This window comes from Microtus oregoni, unplaced genomic scaffold (genome assembly GCF_018167655.1).
Source record: "Microtus oregoni isolate MIOR12 unplaced genomic scaffold, Mior012 000016F_ref0000370, whole genome shotgun sequence".
Lineage (NCBI taxonomy): Eukaryota > Metazoa > Chordata > Mammalia > Rodentia > Cricetidae > Microtus > Microtus oregoni.
Window position 1 is genome coordinate 21,877,621 of NW_024543075.1, and position 14,164 is coordinate 21,891,784.

The window sequence follows — 14,164 nt, forward strand, 5'->3', positions numbered from 1 at the left end:
GACAAGTACGCAACTGGCATCTTGGCAGGGCAGAGTCATCACAGCAAAGCTTGAGCCTGGATGACTAACTCACCCTCTGCACTTGTGTTTTATTTTTTTAAAAGATTTATTTATTATGTATACAGTGTTCCTCTACATTCCTATATGCCAGAAGAGGACACCAGATCTCATTACAGATGGGTATGAGCCACTATGTGGGTGCTGGGAATTGAACTCAGGACCTCTGGAAGAGCACCAAGCCATCTCTCCAGCCCCTTGTGTTCTATTTTTAAACCAGTCTCAGGAGCTGGAAAGATGAAACAGAGGTGAAAAGTGTTTGCTGCTCTTGCACAGGACTTGGATTTAGTTCCCAGGATTAAATATCAGGCAGTTAGAGGGCTCCAATGCCCTTTCCTACCTCCATGGGACACACACACACGAATATCACTGAGAATTTGAAATGGAAAATGTTACCTAAACATCACATTCAGGTGTCTTGACTCAAAGCTGAGAACCAGCAAGTATATAAGAGTACAATATTCATGGGATAGTCCAGGCTAATGTATCAAGGCATACAAGCTGGAAGCACCCTGCTGTTAGTTAACCTGCACAACACAACAGACTAGCAGTTTCTTGACCATGGGTTGTGAAAAGCCTTACTCATGCCATGTCTTCTAAAACCATGCTCAACCTGTCCCAAATCCTTTTGGTGCCATCACTAGGTTCCTGAAGCAGTGAAGGAGAGACTCTTGCCTGTCTGCTACCACTTACTTTTTTGTCAGTGGAACAGAGGACAGAGAAAAACACTTGGCTTTAAATGATTTGTTTCACAAGGTATTTAGTTTTAACCTAGCAGAATTCCAACAAAAACAAATGGCTAGAAAAGAGGCCCAATTCCTCATCTCTTAAGATTTAAGCACCCCACCACCCCCTTTTGAAAGTTAACTTCTAATTACTAGAAACGATTATCTTCTACCAGTCCTCTCTGAAGTAAGTTTTCAATGTTTAGAATTGTCTATTCAGTTTGACTCACAGGCTGGAAGGATGCTGGAAAGAGAAGAAATGAGACACTATTGTCTTTAATTAATGGACATCTTCAACATGTGAAAAGTTTACTGAAAACTTTTATTGTAATCAAAAAGTGACATAACGGGGCTGTAATGAGTTCAGCAAATCATTCTGCTGATATTTTTGAACTGATACCAGCATTTGCCAGGCAATTAAAAAAATTCAAATGTGAAAATTTCACAGTACAGTAAACTCCACCCCAACTAATTAATGGTGGTTAAAAATAATAGGCCCTAGCAAAACCTCTCATGTTCCATGGTCACAACTCACAATTCTGTACAAAAGTTCGTTATAAAGCTCTGATGTAAAAATGAAATAATCAAGCAGCAAATACTTTAAGTGCAGCACAGGGTCTTCCATTCATTATTTACAAGGTTGGAATTTCTTTACATTATAACAGAGTTTAATACAGATGACTTAGTAATTAAGTCAATTAAAACATCCGTCTTTCACACAGTGACAGATTTCGCTTTTTGGTCATCTTTCTCCTTGTCCTTGCTCTTCTTTGCCTTCTTCTTCTTGTGTTTGTGTTTCTGGCTCTTCTCGGCGTCCCCATCCGCACCTGCATGCTTCTTATGCTTCTTGTGCTTTTTATGCTTCTTGTGCTTCTTCTTTTCTTTCTTCTTCTTCTTCTTCTTGCTGTCTTGGCTTCCTGCTGAGCTGGCACTGCTGCTATGGCTTCGGGTCTGGCTACCGGAAGGGCTCTGACTTCTACTTGGACTAACACTGGGGCTACTCTGACTCTGGCTCCTGTCTGCACTTGGCTGGCCGGCCACTGCGATAGTCAAGCTCTCCTTTGCTTTCTCTGCTGCTTTCTCTTTCAAGTCCTTGGAGACACTGGAGACAGCCTCCTCTTCCTTCACAGACACATTACTCTCACTGTCACTCTCATTATAGTCTGGTTCAAAAGCAGCCTCATCGGTCTCTCTAGTTAGATCAGAGGAAAGTCGAGAGGAATGACTGAACTGAGGTTTTGGCTTGATGGTGTTCTTATCAACCTGTCCGGCAACCAGCTCTTTCTCAGCTGGAGTGGGGTCTGGCGGGTTCGGTATATATGGCAACTTGCTGCAGCTGGACTCTTTCCCATTTCGAGCCTCAGCAGCATGCTTTTCCCGTTCCTTGCCAGAGGTTTTATCTACAGACTTTGTCTCTTCACATGAGCGTTTGGTATCGTAGGGGGTTTTATGATCATGAGGCTTTTTGTCTCTTGGGGGACTAGAACTGCTTTTTTTGGACTCTGTCCCCTTTTTAGGCAGATCTCTCTCCTCCCTTGGCTTACTTTTCTGTCCAGATGAAGAATCTTTACTCCGAGGAGGAGAGTCCTTCCTTCTTGCTAGCTCATTTCTCTCATCTCTTCGCTTGGAACTGGAATATTCTCTGTTGTCATAGTCCACTTTCTTATCTCTACCAGGAGTGAAGTCTTTATTTGAGGAACCACGAATGGATTCATGCTTATCTGAAGTCCTGGTCTCTTTAGAAGATTGAGACAGATTTTTACAATTTCCCTGTTCACTCAGACGGTCCACAGTGCTCTCCTTCTCTGGCTGGGTGCTGCTCTTCCTCTTGTCAGGGATTTCCTTTTCTAATACCGCCGAGTGGTCCCGGTCTTTGGTTCTCCCCTTTTCACTGGACGCAGAGCCCTTTGAGCTTTTGACCTCGTGCTGTGTCATTTCATGGCTCACCTCCTTGGTGAGCTTCTGAATTTTCTCTGACTGCTCACTTTCTTTCTCAGTGTACTTGGTTGCAGCTGAGGGCCTAGTAGTAACATTTTTTATAATACTAGATGGTTTCCCCACACTCTGTATAGGTTGTGTGGATTTAATATCTTCTTCTTCAGATTCAAAGTCATCTTTATCCCATTTGGACTGAGGAACCTGGATCATAATTATAACATCTTCAGCAGGAGCTGTGTTATCATTATTATATTCCTCCATAGTTTTAATGACTGTTCTCTTTGTATCTGTCTTTTCTTCAGATTTCCGCACAGGACTGCCTCCAGTTGAGCTTGTACTAAAATGAATGAATATACTTTTAATTAATGAAAAATTTACTAATGATAAAGCATCAATAGTAAGTTTTTAAAAGCTAGCTTAAAATACGATGTCTTTTTAGCTTTAAAAAATTAAATTATGCTCTAAGAAACATACATATGATCAAACTATAAAACCTAATTCACCTCTTCCCCACACTTTCTTATAACTTAGCCTGGAACGAGACTAGTCTGGATTTTCCATGATCCAGACACTCAAGAACCTGAGCAAATACAAGATTAAAGGACATCATTTCCCAAAAAACACCTACCCCTCAGCCCTCATACCTGGTATAATCCACAAGCGTGGAGCTGGAGCCTTCAGTCCCAGCTACTTTTCGTTTGGCCTTTCCCTTGACTTTTTCCTGTTTAATCTTGCTAGATGTTGACTCCATTTTTTCAGAGGGTTCTTTTGTAGTAGATGTATTTTCTGCACTTCCAATTTTTTTCCCAGTTTCTCTGTTAAGTTTGATTTTTTTGGCTGGGGCAGTTGATGATGTGATCTTGTCCTTTTCTGGGGTCCTTTCTAGCTTTTCAACATCACCTTCCATTTTGCGCTTTGGTGATGGTTTCACTATTTCAGCTCCTTCTACTTTAGAGATTTTCATTGACGATGACTCAAAATCTTTATCTACATTCTTTTCTTCAGTTTTTCTCTTTCTTTTTTCTCCCTTGCTATCAAGCAGCTTATTTTTCTCAGGCTTCTTGGCTTTTTCATCCTTACTGGCTGGCTTTTCTGACTTGATGTCTTTGGAACTGTCCCTTTTCACCTTCTCCTCCTTGACTGGCTTTGTCTCCTGATGTTCTTTTGCAGACTTAGAGTGGGCTTTTCTGGGCGTTCCGGTGACCTTGTCATCCTTCTGAGACAATGACGAAGGTTTTACAGAGTCAGTCTTTGCAGCCTCCTCTTTGGCTTTTTTAAGTGGAGGTTCAGACCGTGGAGATTTTTCACGCTCCCCATCTATTTTTTCTTGGGATCCTTTAGAAGGTTTTAAAACACTTTCCTTCTTGGCTGTAGCAGATCCGTCACTTTTCCGTTTGGTTTTGTCACTTTTAACTTTTGGCTTATCTTTTTCTCTCTTGTCTTTTTCAGACACTGATTTGAAAGTGATTGATTCTGCCTCCATTGGTTCATCCCTAACAGGTGTAGCATCATCTCTACTTGGGAGAACAAACAGTGTATCTGTCTTAGTGTCGTCAACGCCTGATGACTCTCTGGATTTCCTGGATGTTTCTAACAGTTCGGGGTTCAGAAAGCTCTCACTCTCCTCCCCCTTTCTTCGTTTTCTGTGTTTCTTATGCTTGTTTCCTTTATTGTCTCCTGGAATGGTCTCACTATCCTTCTCTTTTGATTTTGTGTTATCTTTCTGATTGTGACTATCTCTTGTTGAAAGTTTTTCTGGATAGTTGCCAGCTAGATTCCTATTTCTATGACTTTGTCCAGCAGCATAATCTTCTCTGCGCCCTCTTGTGAAGGGAGAATTTCTGATATTAAGAGGTAAAAGTCTCTCTGGGGAGAAGTCCTCTCTGTTAGCTGAGGGTCTAGGCTGTGCCCCCACAGCATACCCTTTGTAGTACTTTTCATACCACTCTCGGTATTTCCTCTCCCATTCCCGGTAGCGTTCTTTCTCAAATGGGTCTCTAAAGTCGACACTCCGTCCATAATAGGCTTTGATGTCGTAAGGGGGTGGAACTTCTCTGTATCTATTAAAATACTCACGCTCGGTTTCGCCTTGAGGTACATTGCGTTTAGTGGGAGACTGTCCCCTAAATGCTTGAGGAGATCTTGACCGTGAATGATAACGTCTATATGGAGGTGACCTTGACCTAGATCGGTGATATCCATGAGATCTGGACCGTGAACGGTAATTACGGCTCTTGCCTCTGCCTCTCCTGGGGTATGGAGGTGATCGTGAATAGGAACGAGAGTGCGAGCGGCTGAAGGATCGAGAGTAAGAGCGGGACCGTGTGGAGCCAGATCTTGACTTTGAGTAAGTGTATGAACTTCTTGAATATGATGAACCACTATAGGGAGATTTAGACCTAAAAACAAAAACACAGTTGATGGTTGAGAAATACATACATACATACATACATACATAGTAAAAACAGACAAAATTCTAGCATTCTTGTCTCATGGTTTTATCTTTCTTTGCAAATTCATCTCACATGATTAAAGAGGTACACTGACCTCTATTGGAATGGAATAAAGTACATAAATCACTTGTTACAAAATAAAAGTCCTGACAACCAGAGTGAAGTGCATCAATGTACCGTGAGTTTTATGAGCTTATTAACACTAAACACATGCCAATTAAATTTCAATTTCCTGTCTGATTATTTAAGCTAAGAGTCTTTTCATCTTCTACTAGCCAACAGTCTAGCTTTAACAGTCTAGCTTTAAAAGGAACCACATTTTAAATGTAAGTCTAAAAAACAAACTTCCAGGGAACTTCTGCAATTCAGTTTTTTCTACCAATGCAAGATCAAGTTCTCTACCACGGCTTTTGAGTCACACAGGTTAATGTTCCAGCAAGAAGCTACAGCCTTATGGCAAAGGTCCTCAGAATACTCTCTGGCTAGTTCCTTATGTCCTTCCTTCCATAAACATTTCCCATTGATTTCATATTATAAATAAATAACTTCAAGGGACAATGACAATTCAGTCCCCATAAATGCTAGTTCAACACAATAGAATTTACACTGAGACATTATTTTAATGGACATATTGGGGAATAAGCTACATTTCCTCCATTCTATAAACTAGACCGAATTAGAAAAATCTCATAAGTGCAGTGTTATTTATATCCACAGGTAATCCCTGGATATTTAAAGTCCCATTTGTAATTCTGTTGTGAAGGCTTGCAAAACACTAACCTGGAAAATGAGCGCCTACGCTCCTTTTGAATCTTTTTGTATTCCATCAATTCCTTAGCAAAATCATTTGTAAACTCATCTAGCTTGGACTTTTTCTTTTCCCTAGTAAAATAAAGTTAAAGAGTGAAAGTTAACAAAAACCATTTAAGAAAACTAACAAGACAAATGTAATTAGATCATGAATGAAATGAATGAAATTGTCATTAGTTTTCTACTTTAAAACTATAATTAACTAGGTATCCCTGACGAAGTTGCTTGTATGGTTTAAATTTTAGGTGAATTTTCTTTACTAACTGGAAACACTAAAATAAATAAATAAATAAAAAGTAAAAAAAAGTTTCCAAAATACCTATTTAATGTTGTATCAGAAAATGAAAAAGGTGTAAGATAATTTCAAGTGGAAATACTTACTCTTCCTTTAATCGCCGTTGCTCTCTATAGAATTCTTCCCTGGACAAAGGTGGTGCTTGTGTTGTAGGGATGGTATTTGAATGAGCAGTCTGAACTCCTGATGACACCCAAGGTGTTGACATATTGGCAGGAGCTGGTGGAAACCCTGGAGGAGGGACACTATATCCTGCAGGTGGGGGCTGGCCAGGAGGAAACTGAGGAGAGAACTGTGGGGGAGGAACACCTGGAGGAAGAGGAAGTGTATGGGGAGGCGGCGGATACAAAGGAGGTGGTGGAACAGGCACAAAGACTGGTGTTGCTGGTAGTGATGGGCCTTGAGTCCTCTGTGATCGTTCGCTGTGGTGTCGCCCGCGGTTTATACTTCTGGAGAAATAAATTCCAAGGTATTGTATCTTTAAATTAAATGTATCCGAGACAAACAAGGCTGTCTTTTTTTCTTCTTAATTATTTTTCCAAAGTAAAAAAATGGAATAGAATCAACTATTCTAGCCAAATCCAAGTAACATGTATTTATATATATTAATTCTATAGGCCAAGTATGGTGATATAGGTCTATAGTCCCAACTACTCAGGAGGCTAGACAATCACATGAATCCAGCTCGGGTAACAACTTTCCCAGAACAAAAATCTCTCAATTCTTATTTCAAAATCCCGAGTGCTCTGTGCCACTAAACTGTCTCTCCAGCCCCAAGATTCTAATTTTTAAGGCCACTTAGCAACGAACAGAAAATGTATTTTGAAGGAAACGACAGGTTAACATGGCTGTGACCTAGTTCTCCCCCAAATGTCTGTCTTTAGACCCAAAGTTTACATTAAAAACCACTATAACTTCCTTTTGGAGGAAGTAGGTGAAGACCAAACAAAACAGAATCATACTAATACCAATATTTGATTTGTAATCAAAACTGAAAACGCCAATGTTTTCCCTAATAAACAGAAGTAATAGTGCTAAAGTTTCTGAATTGTCTCAAAGAATTCAAGTGTGCTTTTGTTAAACTAATGGTTTTTTACCCAATGGCCAAATGGTATATAATGGCAGTAGGGAGGCTTTAGACTTAAGTGTGCTCAAAACCATAAATTAATACTTATCACCTCCTTTTAATGCAACCTAGTTAAAAAAAAAATCAGCTTAACTATCATAAGAGTAGATCAGTAAAAATCTTAACAAATTCGGAAGTCTTTGGACCCTGATTCAAATAACAACCACCATAGTAAAAAAAACTTACAGCTTCTTAAATTAATACTGTCAGAGTAAGAAGCCATAACGAATCTTCTGACCTTTTCTTGTAGAAAAGAAGTGAGGAGAGACTGGGAGACAAAGAAGCACAATTCTTTTTCCCATCTGGGAGCTGAGCTAATTTCATAAGCTGTATTCTGCCATGTACTGATACAAACCAAATAATCACTGGAAGGATTACAAAGGACAGAGCCTGAAGGGCCAAAGAGGTGGCTTAATGAGTAGGTGGAGCGCTTGCACAAGTGCAAGGAACTGAGCTCAACCACACAGTACCTACCTAAAAAGTCATATGCGGCCATGCATACCTACATTTAATCCCAGTGTTGGGAGGGGCAGACAGGGAGGACTGCAGGGGCCTGCTGCCTACCAGTCTAGCTCCAGTTTCAGTGAGCTATCTTTTCTCAAAAGGATAAGGCAGGGAACAATAGAGCAGGGTACCTGATATCCTCCATGGGCCCCTGTAAGCATGCATGCTCACATACATACCGAAGATGGGAGATGTAGAAATCATCATACTAATTCCAATATTATGTTTTCCTATATTCTCTCCTCTGCTTTCCTCCCCAGACAGGTCTTATTATGTCATCCAGGCTGGCTTCCAACTCACAATCTGCCTGACTTAACCTCCCAAATGCTGGGATTACAGGTGTGCACTACACTTAGCAACAAACAGCTTTGGTAAACATATCTTCAAATAAGAATGTATTCTGAACCTGAATAACCATGGGACTATAACCCCAGTTCCTAGCTTACTTAAGGACCACTTCTAAAGACTAAAATGAAAGAGAACAAGTGTCTCCTTCTTACCACTTCCATGTTTTACTTCTTTACCCAGTGTGCCATTGGGCTATTTCCCAAGAGTCTTACCATGCTTACCTGTAACAACTTCTTTCCCCTCTTCTAATTTGCTGTGGTGGAGAAACCAGGTACCCAAGCTTGTTGGAACTGTATAAAGGTGTAGAAAGAGAAAACAGAATTGAATATTTCTCATTAGGTATAATATACAAGCTATCACATATTTGAGAGTATCTATTTTAACTGTTTTGAAAATGTTTCCTAATCTTGAACTTTTAAAGTTGTTCCAGAGGAGATCTAAGCAAACAATAGCCTGTATTTTCATTAGCACTCTACAAAGTTACTGGTTAGAAAAGGGCTCTTTAATTTGCAAAGCTCTATGGAGGTACTTTACATGCTTGAATACAATACTTTAAGTGCTACAAATTAAAAATGGAGGCTGAGGAGAAACCTACATGCTCACAGTCCTGTACCCAGTAAATGGATACCAACTCAGGTGTGTCTGTCTCTAAATTTCATGTTCTACTGATATATTCTTCTAATCTCTCATCTGTCTATTTTCTCTATAAGAAATTTGGTTTATGAACTGGAGAGACAGCTCAAACGTTAAGAGCACTGGTTACTCTTTCCAGAGGTCCTGAGTTCAACTCTGAGCACCCATATGGTGGCTCACAGCCATTTGTAATGATATCTGGTGCCCTTTTCTGGCATGCGGACAAACATGCAGGAAGAACACTGTATACATCATAAATAAATAAATCTTAAAAAATGGATTCTATTTAAAAAAAAAAGAAATTTGGTTTATCCATCAAACAAAAAGATCAAAGATTTTACGATTTAAGTCTCATAGGAAAACATTTAATTGTATGTGTATGAGTATTTTTCCTACAGACATATCTGCACATCAGGTACATGCCTGATGGCTTTACAAGTTTCAGAAGAGGGCATTGGATCCCCTGGAGCTGAGTTATAGATGGTTGTGGATGCTGGAAACTGAATCCAGGTCCTTTGGAAGACCAAGTACTATTAATCGCTGAGCCACCACTCCAGCCAAAATCTACTAATTTTTAATGCCATAAAGCATTCTATAGACATCAATATTCTTTGTGTGCCAGGGCAGAACATCACATCCTATAGATTTTAATAACTATTAACAAGTCAAGAAAACAAAACAAAAAACTCTGTGTGGTAGACATTAATATTATGATGTTTGCTTACTAAATTGAATTTTTTTTTTTTTTGAGACAGGGTTTCTCTGTGGTTTTGGAGCTTGTCCTGGAACTAGCTCTGTAGACCAGGCTGGTCTCGAACTCACAGAGATCTGCCTGCCTCTGCCTCCCGAGTGCTGGGATTAAAGGCGTGCGCCACCATTGCCCGGTGCTAAATTGAATTTTTAAAAAGATTTTACTTATTTATTATGCATATAATATTCTTCCTCCATGTATGCCTGCAGGCCAGAAGAGGGCGCTAGGTCCTCTGGAAGAACAGTCAATGCTCTTAACTACTGAGCCATCTCTCCAGCCCTTAAATTGAATTTTGATCATCTAAACAAGACAGGATAGAGTTGAACCTTTTAGAAAAATTAAAATCTAGAAAACTTAAAATATAGGATCAACTTACTAATTTGAGGTCAAGATCCCTATATTCTAAGGAAGAAAAGGACTTAACAGTATGCTTCAATTTTGGAAAAGAATTACAAGGTGACCTTTGAAACGGGTTTTAACTTTGAACACACAATGTGGATTTCTTTTTTTGAGATTTATGACAATTTGAAAAATTTATAGACAAATCAAGGTAGTCTGGAAATACTGAATTAAGAAAAGGGTATTATGAATACATTAAATGCTGTTAAAAGTCTATTTTGTATTTTTAATCACAAAACATCTAATCTTATCAAATTAAAACTTTATACAGATTGCACACAGCACCATCCAAGAGAAGTCAAAGATGCAATATAATAGATCAAAACTGGATATAATTAATCACTGTGTACAGAGTAACCCTGGGATTCTACTGTAAGCATTTACCTAAATCATTGGGCAGTGCTAATAATCTCCATGTGCAGCTTACTTGCTAAACTGTGTAGCATACATTTTCACCACATACAGTATATGTAAGGAGTCAATCAACTATGCTACTGGGGGATGGTCAGTCAAGAGACTCTGAGTAAAGCTTTGGGAAGTCAAATGTGATGGGCTTGGGGCAAAGTACTCCCTAGCCTCCTGAATGCTAGGACTGAAAGCATATGCCACCACCACCATCAGGCTGCAATTTAGTATTTCAATAAGCATAGAAGTCCATTAAAAAAGCTATTACTTTAGGGGATCCAACTCCCAGTATATTTTCAATTGTATGAATGCCAGTATGTCTAGCTCCAAGTTTTTCAAGTATAAAATACATTTATTCATTCAGATAATAATTGGACATATAAATGTGAACTGTGACATAAAAAGTACACTAATCTAGCATATTTAAAGGAGTTTATAGGAACAATTCAGCAACCTCCTGTCTAGTTTGTAGTCTCTACTACATTTTTAGTTCAAAGACAAGTATCTGAAAGTTATTTTGAGTTATATACTTACTGTTCCCAACCTGGTCGACCACCACCTGGGCGTGCAGCATTTATTCTTACTGGACCTTATAAACAAAAAAGAATGAATGTGAGATTCACCGTTCATTATTTCCTAAAGGGAAAAGGGTCCAAATGAAAATAATGTTACTTACCAGTTGTGGGGATCAACTGTCCATGTAATAATGACTGCCCCAACAAAGATGGAGTTCCAAGGACAGGCACTTGGTAACCCTTTAGGAATAACCACAAAAAAACAGGTATAGGTTTTAAGTTTTATAAGTCAAAGCAAAAATCAAATCAAAACAAAACAGCAAAACACCTATTAAAAACTAAATTTTAAAGCCAACAAAATCTACCTTTTCCTCCATAAGAGCAGTAATTGCAATTGAGGAGGCTCCCTTAGAATGTTCTGATGCGAGGGCAGCAGCTGGTAATAATTTATTATCAGAATCCCTAGAAAACAATGTAACAGAAGAAAATGTCACCAGGGAGGATGATAATGAATAAAATGAAACCCATTACTAATGCTGCCTATCAATGTCCTGCATTAAAATGAGTTAATGACAATCTCTGAGACAGGTCAAAAGATAGGCTCTAAAACTCTGCACATTACACCTGGGCAAGTGAGATGCTTTAGTAGTTTTTGTAGTAAAAAAAAAAAAATGGGGCTGGAGAGATGGCTCAGAGGTTAAGAACACTGACTGCTTTTCCAAAGGTTCTGAGTTCAATTCCCAGCAACCACATGGTGGCTCACAGCCATCTGTAATGAGATCTGGTGCCCTTACCTGGCCAGCAAGCATACGGACAGACAGAACACTGTATTCCTAATAAATAAATAAATCTTTCAAAAAAAATTTGCATGCAAGCCTAACTGGTTGATCAGATCCTACAAGATGGCACTAGAGAACCAAGTCCTTACAGCTGTTTTCTTTCTGTACACACATGGTTGAGGCAGCTAGACTTAAAAAAAAAAAAAAAAAGAACTGCCCGAAGAAATATACAATGATAGAAAATAAGTGCAAACATTTAAGACTTCAAAATTATAAAGTAAAGAGGGCACTTAATGTCTTTATGGGAGGAAAATACTCTAAGAGAATTCTCTGTATTGCCTTATTTCCTTTATTGACTAAATGAAGACTAAACTAAAACCGTGGTATGCCTTATATATGGAAAGGTTTTACCCTTAAGATTATCTTTCAGTATGTATGAATCAGGACCTGGCATCTGTGTTTTAATAAACTTGGTTGACTTTTAAGAGACTGCATGTGTTAGTAGACCACAAAGTCCTAGGTTGCTTTCAGAAGGTGACATATCATCAAATTATTCTTCTTTTCTCTTTCTTGCTTTTGGTCTTTCAAGACAGGGTTTGTCTGTGTAGCCTTGGCTGTTCTGGAATTCACTCTGTAGATCAGGCTAGCCTCAAACTCTAGATTCACCTGCCTCTGCCTCCCGAATGCTGGGGTTGAAAGCGTGCGCCACCACCATCTGGCTGCAATTTAGTATTTCAATAAGCATAGAAGTCCATTAAAGAAGCTATTACTTTAGGGGATGGAAAGATGGCTCAGTGGCTAAGAAAATCAGCTGTTCTTCTGGAGGCCCAGGTTTGATTCCCAGCACCCACATAATATACTCAAAATTATCTGTAACGACATTCTAGGGCATCACACACCCCATTTTACCACTGCAGAAACAGACAGGCAAAACATTCATATGCATAAAGTGAAATTGAAAAATTAGAAAAATAAAACAAAACCCCTGAACTTTAAAATCCTAGCAACCAGGAGGCACCCAGAGGCAAATCTTTATGAATTTAGGGGCCAACAGTGGGTCTTACACGATTTCAAAGGTAAGACCCTATTTCAAAAACTATCAAGAAAACCTGCACTACTGACCTCATTTGTCTTCGATAATAAGGTACAGACTTACCGAAAAGGACCATCTGACTTTTCTGAATGAACTGATATAGACACTGTTGCAGTTATATCAGGTACTGGAGCTGGGGCAGAAGATGGATTTCCAGGCACAGAAGGAGTCAAGGAAGACGGATTTGAACTTAATGAGGATATAGAGGGAGTTGGGTGAGCTGAGGAAGACGTCACTGGAATCATCAGAGGATCCTGCTGTCTTGATATTGGAGATCTCATCAGAGGCTGCAGGTTCCGCTGAATGAGTGGTCTTGGTGGTGGTATTGGGGGAGGGGGTGGAGGTAACTGTTTTCGTAGTCTTTTTGTATAGCCAGTTTCATTTTTGAAGTTATTAACAGCCTACAGACACCAAACATAAAAATGCCAAGTATGTAATATCATTCATTTAAATGGGTTCAATTAGTGAAAATGCTAATGATACTTTTGTGTAAAAAGATACAAATGCTACCTGTCGTAAAAACTTGTTGGCAATTAAAGCATCAGGAGAAACATCGTTCTGATGACATGTTGGACACGTATGTTCATCTGATTCCAGGAGTGCTGTCCTAATACCTATGTATGATAAGATGTTAAGCATGAGGTGGCACTGTAGGAACTTGATGTTCACATAACGAATTGAAGACAACCTATACCACTCAGGGCTAAACTATGAGACTCTTGTCTCAAATACAACAAACAAACAAACAAACAAACAGCAACTTCGTGGAAGCCAGAGAGCGGGGTCTGATCCTATAAACTTAGAGTTACAGATGATTGTGAACTGCCACATGGGTACCGGAACCTGAAGCTAGGGTCCACTGGAACATTAGGCAGTGCTTTTAACACCCATCTCTCCAGTCCTAAATATGTCTTTTTGAGACAAGGTCTCACTGTGTAATCCAGGCTAGCCTGAACTCAGTTATTCATCTGCCTCTATCACCCAAGTGCTTGAGTTAAAAGCATGTGCCATCATGCCCAGACCGCAAACAAATGTTTAGAGACAGAAAATGCATTATCAAATACCAATCCTTATTTAGCTAGTAATGAAAATATTGTACAAACAAATAAAACTAAGTCTAGAAAAGAGTAATAAACATTTTACATGCTTTTAGAGTCTTTGAAATGGCTTAACAAGAACTGGGCATTAAAAAACAAAACAAAGTAAAACTAAATGGTGCTAGAGAGACGGCTTAGTGGTTAAGAGCACTTACTTTTACAGAGGACTAAGGTTGTTTCCAGTACCTACACAGCAGCTCAAGGTTGCCTCTAACTCCAGTTCCAAGGTATTCAAT

At 39.2% G+C, this 14,164-nt stretch overlaps 1 protein-coding gene across 2 annotated transcripts in view; it reads right to left on the reverse strand.

The window, feature by feature from the left end:
• Positions 1-1,085: 1,085 nt before the first annotated feature.
• The window catches only part of Rbbp6 (RB binding protein 6, ubiquitin ligase), a 33,595-nt gene continuing 20,516 nt past the window's right edge, over positions 1,086-14,164 (reverse strand). Inside the window, exons 9-18 of one of the 2 annotated variants that reach the window (XM_041667275.1) lie at positions 13,342-13,445; positions 12,895-13,232; positions 11,325-11,421; positions 11,121-11,199; positions 10,979-11,033; positions 8,478-8,546; positions 6,365-6,727; positions 5,954-6,055; positions 3,365-5,119; positions 1,086-3,057 (exon numbers count right to left, since the gene is read on the reverse strand). In XM_041667275.1, coding sequence (XP_041523209.1) covers positions 1,497-3,057; positions 3,365-5,119; positions 5,954-6,055; positions 6,365-6,727; positions 8,478-8,546; positions 10,979-11,033; positions 11,121-11,199; positions 11,325-11,421; positions 12,895-13,232; positions 13,342-13,445 — 4,523 coding nt within the window. In that variant the 3' untranslated portion in view covers positions 1,086-1,496. The remainder of the gene's footprint in view (positions 3,058-3,364; positions 5,120-5,953; positions 6,056-6,364; positions 6,728-8,477; positions 8,547-10,978; positions 11,034-11,120; positions 11,200-11,324; positions 11,422-12,894; positions 13,233-13,341; positions 13,446-14,164) is intronic. The other variant, XM_041667276.1, reaches the window with a different exon arrangement.